The sequence below is a fragment of the Lynx rufus genome, unplaced genomic scaffold, assembly GCF_022079265.1.
Source record: "Lynx rufus isolate CCGP_SWC_20201006 ecotype Redwood Valley unplaced genomic scaffold, mLynRuf1.p SCAF_15, whole genome shotgun sequence".
In the NCBI taxonomy this organism is placed as follows: Eukaryota; Metazoa; Chordata; class Mammalia; order Carnivora; family Felidae; genus Lynx; species Lynx rufus.
This window is the reverse complement of record NW_025814829.1, coordinates 45241351-45263700: the sequence shown is the minus strand read 5'-3', so window position 1 is coordinate 45263700 and position 22350 is coordinate 45241351. Positions and strand designations below refer to the sequence as shown.

General features: G+C 45.9%; 1 protein-coding gene across 1 annotated transcript in view; it reads left to right on the top strand.

Moving 5' to 3' along the window:
* The window catches only part of PAPPA2 (pappalysin 2), a 267658-nt gene that overhangs the window by 111001 nt on the left and 134307 nt on the right, over window positions 1-22350 (top strand). Inside the window, exons 4-7 of the mRNA XM_047077368.1 lie at window positions 10261-10554; window positions 12547-12739; window positions 16203-16324; window positions 19354-19843. Coding sequence (XP_046933324.1) covers window positions 10261-10554; window positions 12547-12739; window positions 16203-16324; window positions 19354-19843 — 1099 coding nt within the window. The remainder of the gene's footprint in view (window positions 1-10260; window positions 10555-12546; window positions 12740-16202; window positions 16325-19353; window positions 19844-22350) is intronic.

The window sequence follows — 22350 nt, the reverse complement described above, 5'->3', positions numbered from 1 at the left end:
TTGTCAGAAGATGACATTCAGCAAATGGGGTTATTCTGGGTGCCTTGGGGTTTTGAACATTGGGAGCATTCTTGAATGTTGAAGGCTTTAGATAAAATTGACCTAGGATATGAATTTCATGCCCTGAAATTGAGGCGCTCCAAAGGTAGGTTCATGCATTTATAAGTAGGTGGAGTAAACAATCACCTTTTTTGTGACTACTTGAAAGGTCTACTCTTTTAAAACATGTCCTAGTCATTATTGGACCCTTCGTGTCCAGAACAGTGCCTGACATAGAACAGATGCTCAATAAATGCTAAATTAATAAATGAATTTTAAAAATATCTTCCCCATTTATACTTTGTGGTGCCTAAAATTCTGGTATGAGTGTGTGTGTGTGTGTGTGTGTGTGTGTGTGTGTGTGTGTGTGTAACACTACCATATCCATAAGCAAGGACAGGATTAACAGACTGTCTCCAGTGCCTGGGTAATGATCTCTTCCAGCTATTATGAATCAGATTACTTTTCTCCCATGGTGTGGGGGTGGCTAAAGACCCCTGAGTGCTTGACACTTGAAAATAGGAGTGGGCTGAGAGACTATGAAAGAGGACAGAAAGTGACATCAGACTGCACAATCTTCACCCTCTGCACATTCTTGTCTTGGTTCAGTCTTTTTTTTAAGTTTATTTTTATTTATTTTGAGAGAGAGATAGAGAGCAAGAGGGGGAGGAGCAGAGAGAGAGAGAGGGAGAGAGAGAGAATCCCAATCTGTGCTGATGAGCACAGAGCCTGATGTTGGGCTCAAACTCACAAACTGTGAGATCACGACCGGAGCCAGAATCAAGAGTTGGACGCTTAACTGACTGTGCCACCCGGGTGCCCCTGTCTTGGTTCAGTCTTGCCCAGAACAAGGACTTCCTTCTAAGGAGACCACAGGCTGTAAAACTAAGAAGCCAATACAAGATTTGGAGATGGATGGATTCTGGGCTGGTTTTGTTAAAAGCTTGCTTCTTTTTCTAGCTTCCATGACCTCTTCTTTTTTTTAACCTCCCTTTCTTTCTCTCCCTTTGTCTGTCCATCTGCCTCCGTGACTTCTTCCCTTGCCCTGCCCTGAAGTGCTTTTTCCTCCACCCCGAGGCATACTTTGGTAACTTTGTCCCTTGTTGTGGAGAGTGTGTTTGGAGGACTGTGGTTCAGCCAGTAACTGGAAGTAATTATGGAAGCACCTGCAGACTAGCCCTCAACCTGCTTGTTTTATGGCCATATAACATTCAGCCCTAAAAATTTTACAGAACTGTTTTCAAGTCGTTTCAACTCATGTCCTTTACTCAAACTGCCTGAGTTGTTTTCTCCTTCTTCTTCTTCTTCTTCTTCTTCTTCTTCTTCTTCTTTTCTTCTTCTTCTTCTTCTTCTTCTTCTTTTTTAATAGAAGTAGCTTTGGGAATCCTTCTCTTTACCATGTGCCACTCTGGAGGTCTTCCAAAGCCGAGAAAAGCCAGTTGGAACTTGGAAATGCAGCATCACCTTGGGACTTGGGCTCTCTACTGCTGAGATTTCATCTTTTAGTCAACAACTGCTCTTTTTTTCTTCCCCTGCACCATCCCCTGGACCACACAACAGCCCTGTCTTATTGTTTTAGCTTGTCCCTTATAATCAAGGCTGAAAGGTCTTCTAAGAATGTATTTGTGCTTCCCTGTCAGTCCATTAAGCAACAGCTGTGCCACATATGGCCACCAGTTGCTACATCCAGGGAGCCCCTTTCATGTTATGTTCTATGCACAAGTTAGTGGTGCTGGCATGGATTGACTTCAAGTCTCAATATATACATTCATGTATGCAAGAAATGTAACTTTTATTTATTCTTCTATAATTGAACTTAATTTCTATTTTGAGCCCCTACTTAGCTGGGTAGTAGATATTTACTCTTAGTCAATTGAACTTTTTTTTTTTTTTTGCCTGAGGCTGTGTCTGTCTTTAGAGATGGCTTACAAATGCCAAGGTCATAGGGGAAAGAATGCATTTTGTCCTTAATAATTATCAGGTGATGCTGGTCACATGAGATGACTGTTGTTTCCATCACAAGGCCCCACCTTCAGGGGGTCTCTGCGGAGGTTCTCTGTCCCTCTTCCCTCTTAGCCAGTTTTCTCTAGAACTAGGGCACTTGCTCAGGAATCTGTTACTGGAATAAGGCAAGATCCCCCTGCTGTCAGATCCATGCACCTATTTTGAATCCTTTTACTGGGGTCTTGAAATATAGAATACAGTCCACTTTATCTGGACCCACCACCATCTGTACAGTCCCATTATTTCCCTTTTATCTCTTTTCTCCTCCGCTAGTTAAAAAAAAATTGTTCCGGGCTAAGATGGTGCTGATGGCATTGGTAATGTGAGGCAAGGATCACTACCCTCGTTCACTTACCATGTTGGCTAAACCCTGAATCTCCTCAGGGCCCAAATGGCATACACTTTGAAAATCTCACAGACAGAAAAGGGCTTCCTTTTTTTTTTTTGCTTTTCACTTCATATTCTACCTCCTAGGGAGGTAATGGCTGAATGTAGAAGAGCCTGACCTCTTGAATTGGCAATGGACTAAGGGACCAGGAGCCACTGGGGTAAAATGTGAGTACTTCCAAAATGTTGCCCTCCATTCACACTGTCGCTTCAAAGTTTCCCTTGAGTGGGCACTCCTGGGTTTTGTCGTCATCTCCTAAGCAGCCTTTCAAAACAAGTGTTGGGGAGGTGAATGAAGTTAGAGTCTGATAGTGTCTTAGAGTAAAGTTTGAAGAACCAAGATATTGTTGAAAGTATATATTGTCATGTCTTTCTTCTACTTCCTGTTTCCATGTAGCAAATAAAAGCTGAGAACACAGGGATGCCTGGGTGGCTCAGTCAGTTAAACGTTGGACTTTGACTCAGGTCATGATCTCACAGTTCGTGAGTTCGAGCCCCACGTGAGGCTCTGTGCTGACAGCTCAGAGCCTGGAGCCTGCTTCGGATTCTGTGTCTCCCTCTCTCTCTGCTCCCCGCTGCCCCCCTTCCCCCCATTTGCGTGTGCACACTCTCTTTCTCTCTTTCTGTCTCAAAAATAAATAAACATTAAAAACAATTTTTAAAGAAGCTGAGAACACAAAGAAAGGGATTCAGTTGTAGGGAAGGAAATCCCATCCCCCTATTCTATCACCATATTTTATCCCTCATTTGAGGAGAAACAAAACTGAGCAGTGGTTTTGAGTGTAAGAAATGATAATTATATTCTGTATAACTAGGGAAGTAGGAAGGAATAGATTATTGGAAATGCAGAAGAAAGGTGTCTTGGGTAAATCTGACCTCCCAACAAGGTCTATGAGTAATTAAAAGGAACAGTCCAATCTGCAAGACTTCCTTTCCATACACAATCACTATTGGACTAATTTTAGGCTATTGCAAAAAATTTTTGAATGTCAGTGTGTTGTGTGTGAATTGAATGGGCACTTGTTTATTCGCAACTCTGTCCAAATCTCATCTGTCTCCTGGGTTCCCATGGATGTCAGGACCCGAACAACATGGAAAAAGTGTGAGCAGCCTAGGGGCAGATCAGAGCTTCTCGCGTGGAGAGATGCTTGTCTGCCTTGCCTGGCGATGGCAGTTTTCACTCTGGAAAGCCTGCTCTATTTGTCGTCAGACACCATCCCAGTTTCTTGATGAATGAAGATGGTTAGGAGGAAGCCAACAAAAGGTGGGGGCAGGTAAGCCTGTGTGGCCAGGCTGCCTTATATAATTACAGTAATATTGGCAAATGGTCTAAAATACAGTTGGGGTTACTTTGTTTCAGAAAATCAGCTAAATGCTTATTTATCCACATCACTGTTTTAATCTCCGTAACAACCCTTTGAGTTAAGAACTCTCATATTACCATGAAACAGATCAGGAAGTAGCCTGGAGAGCTTTTAAGGAGTATTCCCAAAGATAAGGGTCGATACATTTCCAGTGAGTGTCCACAGCCAAAGAAGGAGCCCACGTCACTCCAAAGGCCATCTTGTGTGAGAGGCTTCTGGGAAGTGCTGTGAGGACCCCCCAGTACCCACTCAGAGTCTGACCCATGCCAGTAATGGAAAGGCAGGAAAGTGTGGGGCACAGATAGGCGCATCAGAAGATGCTGCTGCTTTGTGTGAGTATTAACATAGAATAGGAACTGGAAAGTAGCACTTGGTAGTATCTTTTTATTATTCCTATTAAGTTGCTCCTGGAAAAGGATTACACGTTTCCCCCAGCAGGTGGGAATTCACAGCTCCTCAGACTCTCCGTTGTCAGACCCAACTAATAGAGGGCAGGAAGGGCTTGTCATTTGAGGGACTCTGTTTTTATTTGTTATTAATCAGGTCTCATTCCTTCTTAAAAATTTTTTTTTTCAACGTTTATTTTTGGGACAGAGAGAGACAGAGCATGAACGGGGGAGGGGCAGAGAGAGAGGGAGACACAGAATCGGAAACAGGCTCCAGGCTCTGAGCCATCAGCCCAGAGCCCGACGCGGGGCTCGAACTCACGGACCGCGAGATCGTGACCTGGCTGAAGTCGGACGCTTAACCGACTGCGCCACCCAGGCGCCCCCAGGTCTCATTCCTTCTTAATGAAAAGAAGTTCTCCCATTCTTCTTTTTAGATTTTGGGCAGCCAGTATTTATGTCTCACTCAGGCTTTGGTATGAGTGTGTGTGTGTGTGTGTGTGTGTGTGTGTGTGTGTGTGTGTGTGATTTTTATCAACACATGAAAGAACTTTTATAAACTAAACCATGAAATAAAGTCTCTCCCCTCCTCCCCAGATGGGTGTGTGATTGTATGATTAAAACCTACTCCCTTAATAATTTCACAAGTGTGTTTTAGTTGGAATAAAGGTTGACTAGAAGAAGCATGTGGGACCCCCTGCACATGGGACGGGAAGGAGAGGGCGTGAGGATGAGCAGGTGGTGAACCTGGATCCCTTGAAGGTCTAGCAGATCTGAATAGAATGTGGTTGCTCATGCCCAGCTTTCTCCTGCCCCTCAGGCTCCCGAGAGGTGGGGAGTCTTGGAACACAGGTTACGAGGCCAAGGGGGTGACAGTCGTGATAACCCAAGTTTTTCTTCACGTGGTATTTATGATTGCCGACACAGTCCCGAATGTTAGCTCTTAGAGGCACGAGATGAGAGGGACTCTAGGTGAGAAACATGGCTAGCCCCCTCATTTTGCAGCTAACCTTGGGAAAGATGAAGGAGCAGAGCCAAGGTCATACACTACTCAGGGTCAGGGCCACCTTCCAAATTTCTTAAGTTCTGGTCCGGCATGATTTCCTAACCTCAGGCTCTAGCGAGCAGAATTACTGTAAGAGGATCCCGGGCTTTTCCCTCAACATGTATTGGTGCACACAGCACTTACTTCTAAATTAGAATATATAACATTCTACCTGACACACACATAGCAACTGAACTTATTACTGTGCGTTCCATACAATGATTTGGGGGCAAAAGTCTCATCTTTCTGGAGTAAAAAAATAGAACAGTAAAAAAAAAATAGAACATAAAAGATTTATGTTTTTAATTAAAATTTAAGTGTTGCCTGGTTAAGTCTACACTGTCCTTAATGTGCATTAAGAGTGCTATGGCAGAAAACCCTCACCACTGTCGTTGGTGTGGAGAAGATTTGCTGAGCGTGGTAAGAACTTGCATTTTTATGCTTCTTCCTCGTCTTACAAATAAGCTGGTTTATTGAAAGGAGAATATTCCTATATTGGGAAATATCTCATTTGGGGTTGAGGCAGAAACTTCTGGAGGATGATGAGACACCCACTAGTATAATGACCACTCTCATCCTCATCCAGTGCTCCCAGAAGCATACTCCCAGCCACCCCTCCTTCCTATTTTTGCCAGCCCTTCTTCCTGTAATCTTATTTCTATTCAGTTATAACCCCTTTCTTCTACCATTGGAGGAGATCCCAAGAGGACTTGAGATGGACTGACCATATGTATGGGTAGAAAGTAACTGTTACTTGAGAGTTTTCTTTGTCTTTGGTACTTTGTATGAATTGTACTCTAAGGAATCCAGTATTCCTTACGTCGAAAGGTATTCTACCCCAAACAGGTTCTGTGTTCAAACGAGTTTGGGAAGCAAAGGGTTTAACAAAATTGCTGCAAGCCTTTTCAGAAGCTATAGTTCTTAGGCCAATCTGCAGGAGGTGGTGGGTGTGGCATGCTTCATTTTTCTCAAGCACACCTAACCATCAGATACGACAGAGGGGCAGAGAGAGAAGGAGACACAGAATCCGAAGCAGGCTCCAGGCTCTGAACTGTCAGCACAGAGCCCAACGTGGGGCTCGAACTCATGGACCATGAGATCATGACCTGAGTGAAGTTGGACACTCAACTGACTGGGCCACCCAGGCGCCCCCTGAGACTGGTTTTTTCTTTATGTTTGTTTATTTTTGAGAGAGAGAAAGACAGAGCGTGAGCAGGGGAGGGGCAGAGAAAGAGGGAGACACAGACTCTGAAGCAGGCTCCAGGCTCTGAGCTGTCTGCACAGAGCCCGACGTGGGGCTCGAACCCATGAACCATGAGATCATGACCTGAGCCGAAGTCAGACCCTTAACCAACTGAACCACCCAGGCACTCCCAGATTGGTTTTTTGAATCCAAATCTTGCTTAGAGGTGGGGGAAGGGAAAGGAGGAGGAGGGAAACAGGTTAAGTGTGTGTGTGGGGGAAGGGTTGGGGTGGAGGAAGGCAGAAGAGAGTGATGACACAAACAGCATGGTGCTCTTAGAGCAGCTTTGCTCATGTGGATGAAAAAGAGCTGAGAGGGGCCCCCCCGGGTGGCTCAGTCGGTTAAATGTCTGACTCCTGATCTCGGCTCAGGTCATGATTTCACAGTTCATGGAATTGAGCCCTGCATGAGTCTCTGTGCTGACAGCATGGAGCCTGCTTGGGATTCTCTCTCTCTGCCCCTACCCCACTCATGCCCTCTCTCTCTCCCAAAATAAATAAATAACCTTAAAAAAAAACAAAGAAGAGTTGAGAGCCAAAGTATGAACTTTGATGATGATTACTAGTGCCATTGCTGTAAACATGAAGGGGTCAGCATCTTGAAACATGGAAATGCTGCATTTTGCTGGCTTTATGCAAATACTGAGCACCCAGGATGTTACTGGAATAGATCTGTGTTCAAATAACTTTGTGTTGACATAATGATGCACAAATGAAAGAAATATACAGAAAATAATTTTATAAAAGGAAAAAAGGTTAATATGAGAGAATAAAAACTTCTACTGGAAGTGATAGAAATGATGAACAAGGGAGGTGAGGTCTGGCTCTGATGTAGATGTGAGAGCAGATAGTGTATTTCAGGACGTGCCTGGGCATGCCTTGGTTAATGTCAGCATGTCTGAGTAGACTGGGAGAAGCTAGAACTTGGACCTAGAAACTGTCATTTGCTGGAAGGTAGTCACTAAAAGGGCAGGTTGAGCCACCGGGTGTGGCACCAGATACCCGGTGATTCCATTCTGCCCATGAAACCATTTATGTAGTTGTCTTTAGGGCAGCACATAGAATTCAGAAATGAGACAGTCCCTGGAAAGGATCTTCCAGAAGAAAAGCAGAGCCGTTCTTTTGGAGGGACTGCCGTACTCAGTGGACTGTTGATACAGGGAGGGCTCAGGTAGGAGGGATGATGCACGGCTTGGCAGTTGGGGTTAGATCTGAATCAGAGGGTCAGGGGCAGCCTGGAAGCAACCAGAGGGTTGGTCCAGAGCCGTTGACATGGCCCTGTTTCAGGTCCTAGAGATGAGGATGAGGCCCGATCCCGACAATGTTTGAAGGTCAAGTGGCTCCAACCGTGGGGAGAGGAGGAAAGCAGGGATTGGGAATCTGAGATTGGAAAGCTGGGATCGGGAAGCTAGACACATAGAAGCTGGGACACTGAGAGGTCTTTAGCCTTTACTTTTGGAAGGTTACAGGGAGCCCACTACTTTCATCCAAGCCCGGATGAATGCAGTCAACTGTTCTTTGAAACACCTCCCTGGTGTTCTCAGGGAGATTTGGGGGAGGTGAGGGTGGGACATATTCCCGTAGTGCCTCTGACATTCTGAAGTGAATGGTAGTTTGGTTGGACTTGTCTTTCGTCTCAGTGGTCGTTGGCTCCTTGTGAGTATGGGTCATGAATTCAGAAGCAAGCACACATAACTGTCATTTACTAAACTCCTCCAGCATGCCAAATGCTTTAGAAGACCCAAACCTACAAAAAGCAGGAAGTAGGTGTCATCATCTCCACTTTACAGACGGCACAGCTGAGGTCCTAGAAGCTCAGATAGCTGTTCAAGTCCTCAGAGCTAGTATGTGGAGGGCCAGGATTCAGACCCAGAATTCCCTGACTCTAAACCCCATGTGCTTTCATCCATACCAATGGCTCTCAATCTGGGAAGTCTCAAACAATACTAAGGCATAGATCCCCATCCTCGAATATTTGGATTCATTTCATCGGGGCTAGCATTTGGACATCTGTGTTTTTGTTTGTTTGTTTGTTTGTTGTTTTGCTGCCACATATACACTGATTTTTTTTGAAATGAATTAACAATGTAATTAAAAAGTATACATTGGGGAACCTCCATTCTCTTTACCATAAAAATTGTTGTATCAATTTACATTTCTACCAAGAGTGTAATGGATCTTTTTTTAATGAAATTTATTGTCAAATTGGTTTCCATACAACACCCCGTGCTCATCCCAACAGGTGCCCTCCTCAAGAGTGTAACGGATTTGACAGTTTTGTTTCACTTTCTTTTAATTCCAGTGGAGTTATCATGCACTGTTATGTTAGTTTCAGGTGTCCAATGTAGGGATTCAACGCTTCCATACATCACCTGGTGTTCATCAGTACCACCAGTATGCTTAATTCCTGTCATTTATTTCACCCATCCTCCCCACCCCCCCGCCTCCCGTCTGGTAACCATCAGTTTGTTCTCTATAGTTAATAATCCGTTTCTTGGTTTCTCTCTCTCTTTTCTCCTTTGCTCATTTGTTTTGTGTCTTAAGTTCCACCTATGAGTGAAATCATATGGTATTTATCCTCTTCTGAGTTAGTTTACTTAGGATTATACTCTCTAGCTCCATTCACATGATTGCAAATGGCAAGATTTTTATGGCTGAATAGTGTTGTATATCACGTACCATCTCTTCTTTACCCATTCATCAGTCAACGAATATTTGGGCTGCTTCCATAATTTGTCTGTGGTAAATAATGCCGCAATAAGCATAAGGGTACATGTATCCCTTTGAATTAATATTTTTGTATTTTGGGGATAAATTCCCAGGAGTGCAATTCCTGGATCATAGGGTGGTTCTGTTTTTAACTTTTGGAGGAAACTTCATACTGGTTTCCAAAGTGACTGCACCAGTTTGGATTCCCATCAGTGGTGTGAAAGGGTTTCTTTTTCTCTACATTCTCACCAACACTTACTGTTTCTTGTGTTTTTTATTTTAGCCATTCTGACAAGTGTGAGGTGAAATCTCATTGTAGTTTTGATTTGCATTTCCCTGATAATGAATGATGTTGAACACCTTTTCATGTGTCTGTTGATCATCTGTGTGTCTTCTTTGGAGAGATGTCTGTACATTTCTTTTGCCCATTTTTAAATTGGATTCTTTGTTTTTTGGGTATAGAATTGTGTAAGTTCTTTATATAATTTATATACTAACCCTTTATCAGATATGTCATTTGCGAATGTCTTCTTCCATTCAGTAGGTTGCCATTTCATTTTGTTGATTGTTTCCTTTGCTGTGCAGAGGCTTTTTATTTTGATGAGGTCCCAATAGTTTATTTTTGCTTTTATTTCCCCTTGCCTCAGGACACATACCTAGAAAAATGTTGCGATGGCCAATATCAGAGATATTACTGTCTGTGCTATCTTCTAGGATTTTTATAATTTCAGGTCTCACATTCAGGTCTCTAGGACATCTGTGTTTTTAACTTCACTAGGTGCTGTTAATGTGCAGCCAGCGCTAAGAATCCTGGCCCTCTATCATGTCGTTTCATCTTTATTGCTCTCCCTGGCTTCTAGAACAGCCCTCATCTATGCTGGGGGCTAAAGACGCATTTATTAATTAGTTCAGATGGTGTTTGTGACCAAAGGGAAAAGCAGGTGACTGAATGCCACTAAAAGTTATACAGTATTCCCTTAGAGGCTGAAATTGAACACTGGATGTTTACCAGCAGACATAATTAAGGATCAGAGGCTGCTATTCGTTACATGCTTAGAGATGTTTTCCAAATCTTCCATTCCAGGTGGCGTTGTCCTCAACCCAGCCTATTATGGCATGCCTGGCCATACCAACATTATGATCCACGAGGTGGGGCATGTCCTGGGACTCTACCATGTCTTCAAAGGGGTCAGTGAGAGGGAATCCTGTGATGACCCCTGTAGGGAGACAGTGCCATCCATGGATACGGGAGACCTCTGTGCCGACACCGCCCCTACTCCCAAGAGTAAGCTGTGCCAGGACCCAGAGCCTACCAACGATACCTGTGGCTTCACCCACTTCCCGGGGGCTCCGTTCAGCAACTACATGAGCTATACAGGTATCCCGACAGTTTCAGTATGTGTATCTGCTATGAAGATTACGTGGGGGCCTTTTGGGGCCAGGGCGGGGTATGGAGGTGTGGGAGGTGGAGAGGCCTGTGAAGCAGTCACTCATGCCAGAGGGCTGAAGTGTATTTACCACGGCATATTCTTTTTCATGTGTGTCTTTGAAGAACTTAAACAAATATGGAGATGAGAAGGGGTCTAAGGGGCTGGATTCTCCTCCACTAGAGGTCAAAAGAAAAACACCCCTCTCTCTTGGATGGTTTAAAAAGGAGACAAAACCCAAAGCTCTCTTGAGATTGCTTTGACCTCTAGAACTTGGTTGTTCCTGTTCTTGCCCACGTTCTTAGGCATTCTCTCTGAAGGAGACTCCCAACAGTGATGAGGAAAGAGGTTTCTGGGTCAAGGTGCCTCTGTGCTGTTTTTGAAATTAGTCAAGAAGATGGACCTGGTTAATTTTAAGCTCAAGCTCAGGATTCCTTTTTATTTTGTTCTTTTTTAAGGTATCAGATTTGCTTCTTCCAACATGAGCCAAGGGCTGATTCTTAGCTTGCCTACCAAAGGAAAAAAAAAAAAAAAACCAAAAAACAGGTGCTGTCTTATTTAAAAAATGGCACTACTTTCCTGGCCCTGGGAACAACCCTATTATCTGGTCTTGTTATCCTGGATTATGTCTCTTACTTGTCCAGTTTCTCTTGCTCATTTCTGGCAAAAAGTAGTACTTATCATAATCTCTTGGTGACGGACTCAAATTTATCCCTAAAAGTAAGGACTGATTTGATTTGATGACTTATTCTAGGGAGAAGGAAGGGATGATTTTTCTGTAAGGTGAAGGGTCTTGTTTGGTAATAATTCTAAGGCTATCCTCTCCCTGACTCCGAAAAAAAAAAAAAAAAAAAAAGATAAACCACAAGGCCTTGGTCATGCCTCTGAAGGAAAGAAGGGAAGAAAAGAGTGGTGACCTGGTCACCTATTGTCTCATTTTGGCATATAATTCAGGCGCACTGAATTCATAAGGACCAGCAGCCCTGCCTCCCCCCAACGAGGACACAGTGGCCCTTGCCACGGGAGACCAGACAATGGGGTGCAGAGGGCAGAGCTGTTTAGGCACCGCCTTTGAAGTGGGCCGGGAAAACCATCTAAGGAACAGGGGGCAGTGTTCGGCTGGTGTGCTTTCATTAAAAAAATCTCTGAGGGGCGCCTGGGTGGCTCAGTCAGCTGGGTGACCGACTTCGGCTCAGGTCATAATCTTGTGGTTCGTGAGTTCAAGCCCCATATAGGGCTGGCTGCCGTCAGGCTGTCAGCGCAGAGCCCTCTTCGGAGCCTCTGGCCCCCACTCTCTGCCCCTCACCCCCGCTGGCACTCTCCCCCAAAATAAGTAAATATTTTTTTAAAAAAAGCTCTGAAACTAAAATAACTCCTTTTCCAGCCCTATGAAAATTATGTTAACAGGGAGATGTTGCAGGCCCCAAAAAGAAGGTAAGGACCACCGTTCCCAGTCCTGCTGCATCCTTGACATTTTGGCTCTCTCTTTCCTTGAGCGTCTCCACCGAATCCTCCCTAACCTTGGCAGTCACTGGGCACGAAGCAGGTGTCTGCAACTCTGGAGATGTTCATGAGTAAAAAGGCCATATGCTGAAACACTGCCATCTTGTGGTTTCCTGAATAAGTAACCGTCAGCTCCGAGCAATCTTGTACCCCAGGGCGTGAGTCTCCCCCTGGCTCGGCCTCATAGCAAGGTACTGGCCCTGCTTTAGGGATCAGCAGTGCTCTTCTCTGCCTTCTCTTTCCCACTGTGGCTTACATACTCTCTGGAACAGCATACATTTATTCGCCTGACAAGTCCCTGGGGAACCCAGTACGTGTGAGGCTTTGTGTTAAGTGACTCAGGGTGTGAGCAAGGCAGAATTCACCCCTGCCTCGGTGGGCCTTGGCGGTTAAAGCCTTCATCTCTCCTGTTCCTTTTTTTTTTTTTTTTGTCTCCACAGATGATGACTGCACCGACAGCTTCACCCCTAACCAGGTGGCCCGGATGCATTGCTATTTGGACCTTGTGTATCAGCAGTGGAGTCAAAGCCGGAAGCCCACCCCCATTCCCATCCCACCCATGGTCATCGGGCAGACCCACACCTCCCTCACCATCCACTGGCTTCCTCCAATCAGTGGGGTTGTGCACGACAGGTGAGAGAGGCGCTTGCCGCGGGCGAGGGCATGTCTCTGGGGTCTCTGGGGCATGTCGGACATGCAGGACGAAGGATGCGAAGTGAGGGGAGCCCTGGTTTGGGTCTGTAAACCTGCGGACCGCTGCTCAGGGCCGCCCTCCATAGTCGTCCTCCCCCTGCGAGAGCTCACGGGGCTGTCAGGTAAGCCCCTGGCTCGTCATACGTGCTTACTCCTTGGCGAGGGGCCTGTCACGGTCAGATCAGGCATGCTTCCAGAGCCTTGAAGAGGTTGACAAAGGTGATGAAGATGAGCTGACAGAGCTGAGGTGGCAGTTGCTACCTGTCCAGGTCAACCAATCCTCCCTGGTGTGAGGGGCGGGGGGCCGAGACTTGCTGCCTGCACAGTGGTGTTGGGGGGAAGTGTGGTATGTTCAGGCAGCTGGAGGTGGGGGGGGTGGCAGGTTATTCACTGTGTAAGGGTCTGTGTAAGGGGCTTAACCGACTTTTGTGGTGTTTCTAATGCCTTCTCTGCTTCCTCTTGTACCTGGTGCCTGCCCCACTGATGGCTTACTGTCTTACGGAGTTGTCCTTATCTGTGTGTTCTCCCATTTGCCCCATTTCACTGCCACTCCCTGGGGGCAGGACTATTTTTTGTATCTCTGTCCCTTGGCCTGCCACAATAGACACCTGATACATGTGTTGTTTTTTTTTTTTTTTTTGAAGAGAATCGTTATACCTAAAATTAGTTCCTTACTTATCCTTTGCATACTGGTATAAATGAATACCAGGGAAGGTGTGAAAAAGGAGAGAAGGTAGGAAAAGCATCCCCTGTGACAGTGCTGGGAGTCTGGGGGAACGTGGATTCTCTGGAAAGGGCCAGAACTCCACCGCTGGCCTGTGCGGGCTCTCCACTGTCAAGCCCTGCCACCGTCTTTTAAATGACCGCAGTGGCTCTTGTCTCTTTGGTCCATCTTTGTGTGAAGCGTTGCACTAGGTATTGTACTGGCAGTTGTCTCCCTCGGTCCTTGTGGCGAGCACGACTCCTGCCCCATGAGTGAGAGACCCAAGCCCCAGAGAGGCGCATGGTGGCTAGCCCCAGACCCCGCAACCGAGCAGAGGTGAAAGTGTGGCATCTGCTCGAATTGCAGAAACGGGAAACCTGGAATCGATTATTTCTATGAACTTCGAGCTTTCCCATTTAGAAGGTAGATAGCCCCTCTTCTACTTAGAACTTCCCCCCTGGGTGTGCAACCCCAGCAACTGAGCTCCATGTCCCTGGAGCATGTTTCCATGCACTCCACCTTTGCCGAAAGCCTGGGAGAAAAGACAGGGAGAGATGGGGATGAGGGCAAGCAGGCGAATCGGTTTTCAAAGTGGCGTTCCCAGCCTGCTGGATCTTGGGACCCGTCCTCAGTACCTTGATGTGACTTAGTGCTCAGTGCGTGACGTGACTTAGCACTTAACGATCCTCCAGAGCAGCTCTGATGGCCATCAGCACCCAGGCTTTCCTGGGCTCCATCTGTGAGTCAACAAATGTGATGTGTTTAAGAATCCTCTTCCCGCAAGGGTGACCCTGTGCAACTTCGGTCGGACTGGCTGAACAGTAAGTCCTCCTGTGGGCATGTGCAGACTGGAGTTTTATATCAGTTTATGTAACACACGTAAACAATTTAATCTCTCAATTCTCCCTCTGGTACAAACGTTACGATAGAGCAGACATCAGTACTGGCATGCCATGAGTCTGTTGGCAGAAAAGGCTGTAATTTGCTTCGTTTTCTCAGCTAGGTGGGCCACAGCGTGGAGGCCTCCCAACATGCATGTCGGGGAGACTCGCGTCACACACCCAGCGATTTGTGTCACGCTCGGAGTTGTGTTTACTCCTCCCCAGTAGGTATTTGGAATTCTTATGTCAGAGAGGAGCCCAACCACGCACTCAGCAGTGGCCCTGGAGAGGCCAAGTACATCAAGGAAGTGTGGTTTGGAGTTGTGTCCACGTTAGAAGTGGGTGCTAACCCGAGTCAGAGGTTGGAGTTAACTGCACCTCTTCATTGCCAAGGTCCCGGACATTGGATGGTTTTGGGGAACTTGCGGAAAGGAATTAAGGAACTTGCTGTGACCTTAGGCAGTTGACTTAATCTCTCTGAGCCTGAGTGTCCTCATTTGTAAACACAAGAGTTCTTGTAGGGATTAGAAATGATTTATGAAAAGCGCCTTGTGGCACCATGCCAGGTATATAAGGTGCTTAAAAACGGGAGCTTGGAAGAAAAGGGAGCCAATCGCATAATTATTATCTCTATTTAACAATCATATTATTTTTCTAGTCTATTACACGATATTCATTTTCTCTCTCTAGCTGGGAGAGACCTTGGCTTAATGCCTCCATTTTCAGATGCCCAGTTGGGCTTCTAAAAAGATTCTAAGTATCAGAGATGAGCCTCATCAAGTGCTCTCACCTTGTCATTTGGCTTTTGAAGAGCTCCTTGTAGAGTGTGCTGATAGTCTCAGGGATGCTCATAAAACAAGCTCTTACAGAGGGATGGCTGAAGCCAGTCCCTATGCTAACTGCTGGGCATAGAAAGACTGGAACTTGGTCTGGGCCTGCTCATAGGCAAAGGAGAGAACGGGAATGTCCTGTCCTAAGACAGGAGCCAGAACTTGCAGTGGGTGCGTAGAGGAGAGAGAGCGCCTGCCAGGCAGAAGAGTAGACATAAATACCACTGCAGAGGTTACATGTGAAGGGGCTTTGAAGGATGAATAGGAGTTTGTTAAGCAGAGAAGCTTTAAAAGGCTATTTTTTCAGGAGAGAGAAGAGCATGTTTCACAGAGCTGTGAGAAGGGCTGTATATTTGAGGAATGGTGATGAGTTCATTGTGCTGGGGACATAAGTTCATAAAGGAACGAAAGTGAGTAAGGCTGGAGTTAGCTTGTGAAGAACCTTGGATCATGGTAAGAAATCTGGAGGAATTCACACAGGCGATGGAGAGCCAGGGGGCATCACATTTCACATGACTTTCATACATCAAGTGGGGAGTTTAAAACATAAGGCCACATATAGTTAATGAGTTTACTCTGAAAATTGCTGTCTGTTTTAGTTGGGAGCAATGGAAGGGGTCTTGGGATGGGTTATTAAAAGTCAGCCTAGTTAGGGGTCTTATGCTGAAAGATTCAGATCATAATTATTTTGGGTTGAATGTTCCTAGGATAGAAGCTGTCTGCTTTCATCTCCACAGGCCTCCTTTATGACTTAGTTAAATTCTTCTGCTTCATAACCTTGAGATTTTCATGTCACTATGAATTTTTAAAAGAGGAGGTCTACCCCAGAAGGAAATGAGTTGACAAACAGTTGTGTTCCCAGTTACCCCCCGGGGCCTCACTACCCATCGCCACTCCCCCGCCCCCAGAGGCCTTCCAGATTTCGAATTTTGTGATCCCAGTTCACCTGACCACTTCTCCTTGTGTCCCTTCCCCCTTCATCTTCCCAGGGTCCCGGGCAGCGTGTGTGGTGCCTGCGCTGAAGATGGGACGTTCCGTCAGTACGTGCACGCAGCTTCCTCCCGGCGTGTGTGTGACTCCTCAGGTTACTGGACTCCAGAGGAGGCTGTGGGTAAAGCACCGTAGCTTTTTTGTTTATACCTGGTGGCTGCTGAGAATGGGGGTGGGGGGGAGGGGGGAGCAGTGGCATGGTGAGAAGAAGGGAGCCCGTGTGTGTGTGTGTGTGTGTGTGTGTGTGGTTTGCTGGATGTGTCTCCAGGGGCCTGGGAAAGACTGTCTGGCACCTTCGTGTGTCCCACGTGTGCTTAGCATGGAGGCCCGATGGCTGTGGCAGAGCAGAGGTCAGCATAGAGGACAGAGGGATGGAGAAGGACGGCTGAGCTCAGGGGGTGACTTCAGGATGAGAGCTCAGGCGTTCAGTATTACGCACCCCTACCAGCCCACAGAGCTGCCTTGCCACATAACAGTGTAAGCTGCTCTCTATCAGGAGAGTAATAGAGAACACATTGCAGGGAACACCGACGTTCGGCCCAAGCCAGTCTGGGTGGGGGTGGGGGTGGGGGTGGGGTGGACTAGGTGTTCCAAACTGATCGTTCTCATCTATGCTCTTTTATGAGTCCGTTAATCACGGGGTACTGGTTGTGCTTTGGATGTGATCTAAGTTACATCCTAGACTCTTGGAGGGGGAAAGTGTTTTTAGCTGTCCCTTTTCCTGGTCCTCACCATACTTCTCAGTTAATACTCACTCACATACGTACAGCAAGGCCTCTAGGACGAATTCAAGCATAAATGTTATCCTCGTTCAAGTCCGGAAAATGCTGTTGACAGGGGTTTTAGCACCTTCTGTTGAATGGCCTGACTTCTTCCATCTCCATCATCTTCAGTGTTTACCTCGTTGTCATCTTTTTCTTTTTCTTGTATTTATTAAGATCATGAAAACTAATTAGTGAGATTAATTGACACAGTCCTGTTTGAGTTAGTTTGCACTCTTGATTCTGACAAAGAAAAAAGAAAAGAAAAAGGACAGTGGTTTTAGAGTCAACAGTGTCTGTAACATGTCCCTTTGAGCTCCCAGTCACTCAAATGACGGGAGCCTCAAGGAGAAATTGGGAGGGAGACATTGTACTTGATTCTGATTGGACATATAGAACTTTTTTCAGATGTGAGTTTTCAAGGAAGAATGAAAAACGACTCTGAAATTCACATTGGCATTGTGTTGGACTCATGTGGAGATTGGCATTTCATAAAAAGTCTTTTCTGTGGCAAACAGATTGTCCTGTACTAGTGTTTTAATGGCCATGCAACTCCCTGGCTCTGAATTTCTCTCCTTTTAATTCTTGGCAGACTTTAAAGTTATGTGGTAGAGGTGAAAGGAATTAGAAGGTCTGGGTTCTAATTGTTGAATCGTGTCTCGAGGCAAATCAAATCAGCTTTCAAGGCCTCCGCTCCTGTCTTACCATGAGATCATGATAAAAATTTTCTGAGACAGTGGTGCTGTTGGGTTGGCTTCCAAGGGGTTTTACTCGGCTAATATTTTGGGGACAGCTATTGGAAAATACCACTAAGAAATACTGGTCTTCCTTTGCTTTGAAAAGATGGAGAACCCAGTCGTACTTAAAATATACACAATGAAAGTGATTGACTCCCCGGCAGAGTGTGCACAAACACGCATATCTACAGATACGATCCAAACCTACTTAACGAACACTTACTGACCACCAACTACTTTCTAAAATGCAATGAAGAGAAAATGGAACCACATTCCCTGCTTAAATATCTTTCTGGAATGAACTCCTGGCTCTGTAATCTAAATTAGACCCTATCCCTCTCTAGCCTTTTATCCTTCTTCATTTTTCTTCAAAGATGCCATTACCGCTTTGTCTAGTATTGTGCCCTGTCACCCTATTGTGAGAATTATGACTTAATCTTTGTTGCTTATCTTTCTTCGATGCCCAGATCAGTGCTAGGTGTAAAGGAGGTACACAGTCATTTTTTGTTGAATGGATGAATAAATGAATGAATGGATTTACAGTACAGGCCAAAGATAATAAGGACTGTGAGACGTAACACACACACACACACACAAACACACACACACCCCACACACATTTGAATTTGTCTCCTCTGGGTTTTGGAGCATTCTTTATTTTCCAAATTCTGAAGGGCTAAATAATTCTGTTTTTGCAAATGTAATTTGCAAATGTTTCCATGGAACATTGTATAGGTCTTTCACACTAACCTAGTAACCCAGGGGTTAAATAGTACTTATTTCATCAGTGAGGAAATTGAGGCTTATAAAGACTTAACCATGGTCACACAGCTAATGGCACGGCACCAATTAGATTGTGACTCTGCTGATTCTAATTTAGCACTTTTTTATGAATTTCCCCTTGTGTGATATGAAAGAACACCATTTGTGTAGATTATTTTCACAGAACTCACCTTAATATATTTGCAATATTTGATTTTTGACCATCCCTTTTTTGCTTAGCTACTGAATGTCTGTTTTTCTCCCCACTCAGAAATACATGCTTCTATTTCCTGCCTGCAGTTTCCTCCATGCAGTGACCTAACTGCTCATACCTGAACTAAAAGGAAAATCTCAACGTATGGTTGTAAAATTCGGCTAAAAGTCATTTGGAAGGACTGCTAAGGTGTGATCTTAGGGAGTGAAAAAAGTTTTGCGGAGAGCCTCGTTAAACAAAATGTAGTGACGGACCGAAACAAACATTGGCCTTATTAATAAATAAAACAGGGTTTCAGAAGTGTTGATTTATCATACATTATTAATAAACTCAGTACAAATAATTCTCCTCTGATCAAGGACCCTTTAAGGACATGACTTACCTTGTCTGCATTAGCTTCATGTTTCCACGTGGGCCCGCTCCATTCTGGAAGCCTTGCTGGACTACGCTTATTAGAGGCCCCATGTATAGGGGTATGGAGCAAGACACAATACTTCTAAATTGTCACACGTTTGCCCTCAGTAGGACTGAAGATCTACCCCACAACATCGACCAACTTCTGTGGGGATTGGCTCAAAGCTCTCTTCTTTCTTCTTTCTGGTTGCTCACGTGAGCTAGTCATTTTTAGACTCAATGGCAGTTCTGACGCATCTGTCTTTCTGTTCACCTCCCTCAGGGCCTCCAGACGTGGACCAGCCCTGTGAGCCGAGCTTGCAGGCCTGGAGTCCCGAGCTCCACCTGTACCATATGAACATGACGGTCCCCTGCCCTTCGGAAGGCTGTAGCCTGGAGCTGCTCTTCCAGCACCCGGTCCAAGCTGACACCCTTACCCTATGGGTCACCTACCTCTCCATGGACTCCTCCAAGGCACTCTTTGACACGGAGATCTTGCTGGAACACCAGGAGTCTGTGCACCTGGGCCCCTTAGACACTTTCTGTGACACCCCACTCACTATCAAACTGCATGTGGACGGGAAGGTCTCGGGGGTGAAGGTCTACACCTTTGATGAGCGGATGGAGATTGACGCAGCTCTGCTAACTTCCCAGCCCCATAGTCCCCTGTGCTCTGGCTGCAGGCCTGTGAGGTACCAGGTTCTTCGTGAGCCCCCATTTGCCAATGGCTTGCCCATGGTGGTGACAAATCCTCACAGGAAGTTCACGGACGTGTGAGTTGGGCAGTAGGGCTTTCTAAACCATGGGGCTTCCTGGGGCTTTGGGAGTGGGTCTTGCTTCCCCTTTCCCACTTTTTTCCATTCCAACATGCCCTTAGCTGGAGAAGTGTTCAGAATCCCAGAGGGGATTTTATTCTAAAGTGGTGTATCTGAGATGAAGAAAAATATTTCCCAGGAAGGGGCGAGCAAGTATTCTGAGTAGTGTTGCCATCATTAGGATCATGGAAAAAAAAAAGAGGTTCTTCTCTGAGGTGCTTCTGCTGGACTGAAAGTATTTGCCACAAATAAGTTGATCAGAGTCGACTGCTGTCTAGTGACACAATTTAATTTCTGATCCTTGCTGTAACTTTTGGATAATCTGCCACAGCTCCTCTACCATTTGAAGACGGTAGTTGACTCTTCATAGCTGAGCGAGGAAGCCAAGTGTCCTGCAGGCACACCTTCATTTCAAGACTCATTCCTGATGTGTGTTTCACGCTTCCCTCTTTTGCTCCTCCCTCTTTCCCTCTCTCTCTTTCCCTTCCAGCTCCCTTTTCTTTTTCTTCTGTTCCTTCTACGCTTAGTGAGTTGTGCTGTGTTCCTGGCACTGTGTGCTCAGTGCTGGTAACACAGACTAAGTAAGGTAAGATCATTGGCGCCAAAGAGTTCAAGGTCTAAAGGAGAAGGTTTGTATCCCCAAAGGCACATTACCACCGCCTTATAACTTTCCTCAGAGACTGCCCAGAACTTGGGGTAAGGCAAAAGTGGTATCAGAGGTGCTAGATTAGTGTTTGCTGCATTGAAAATAATCACAAAATGAAGTAGGCTAAACCAACAAACACAATTTCTCTTTTTTTTTTTAAGTTTTATTTATTTTGAGAGACAGAGAAAGACAGAGAGAGAGAGAGAGTGCACACGAGTGGGGGAGGGGGAGAAAGTGAGAGTGAGAGAGAGAGAGAGAGAGAGAGAGAGGGAGAGGGAATCCCCAGCAGGGTCCACACTGTTAGTGCAGAGCCTGATGCGGGGCTGGATCCCATGAACCACGAGATTATGACCTGAGCTGAAATCAGGAGTCGGATACTTAACCGACTAAGCCACCCAGGTGCCCCACCAACACTATTTTTCATGATCCTTCGGGTCGGCTGGGTGCTGTCACCTGGACTGGTGTGGTCAGCGGAGACGGTCCCGGGCAAGCTCCTGTACCTATTGGCTGAGCTGAAACAGCCGGCAGGGCTGGGAAGACGACCATGACCTCTCATTCCCTGGCAGGCTTCACGTGGGCTTGTCCTCACGGTGGATGGGAGGGCACCAGCAGCAGGGGGGGCAAGCCCCCACCTGCTCGTACGTTACTCGTGCTGACGTCCCGCTAGCCACAGCAAGTCACACGGCCAATGCCAGACGCAAGGGGCGGCAAAATGGACTCTGTCTCTTGATGGGAGGAATAGCAACGTCACATTGCGGAGGGGCGTGAACGTGGGACGGAAGGAACCGAGGCCAATTTGCAGTCCACCATAGCTGCACGAAAGTAGAGGATGACGTTCACCTTGAGCTTTACTCCACTTTTCTTGTCATACCTGCTCTCTGAATTACACCTGGGGGACAATGAAATGGGCACAAAGCTCATGAAAATGAGAGGGGAGCTCATGGGACAGATTTAAAAAGAAAAATCAGTTTTCAAGCTTCTCTAATAAGGCAGTTAAAATGACCTTTGGCATCTAGCATGGTATCCACACATGCGTTCACACACACACACACACACACACAACCGTTAAAGTCAGTCGTACCCCATTTTGTGGATGCGAAAACTAAGACTTCAATTTGGTTGAACAGCTACCTGTGGCAGACTCAGGATTAAAATCCAGTTTTATGACCGAGTCTTGTTTTGGTTCCCTTTCCTTTGTGACACGGTGCCATTTATAAACTCAGGTCATTGAAGGTTCGGGCAACCTGCTGCTGAGTTTCTCCACAAGAAGCGTAAACACATTTTGACGCTCCCGGCCAATCTTTTCCCAGCTGCGGGGCAGTGTGAGACTTTTATGGGTGGCTGGATGAGAAGTCTGACAGAAACCACTCTGAAAAGGGAGCCATCAGAATTGATTAGAATAAAAAATTGCTTTTGCTTTTGAAATATCTGGCACTCTCGTGAGAAGATTGTTTCCCTAAAAAAAGCCAATGTGGAGCTTGAAAAGTCTTTAATATTTAGATGTCTTTCCTATTAAAATAATCAAAAGCCACTAGGGAGGTTTTTAAAGATGTTTCTGAGACCCCACAGTATTTCCCGTTGGCTGGCTGTGGCATTAAGCAAGAGAGTGGCTGAGTTGAAGAATCTGTTAAGGAGGAGAGGCTGTTGGCAGGAGATTTGTGGTGGCCATTCATGGCAGTCCCCATAACCCTCTGGGATCCTGTCCTCCTAAGTAACTCCCATTCGAGCTTGACTTTGGTGGGAGTTTTCCAATCCGGGCAGGCACTGAGCAAAATTAAGAGAAGGGCAGAGTTTATTTTTGGAAACAGCAGCCCTCTCT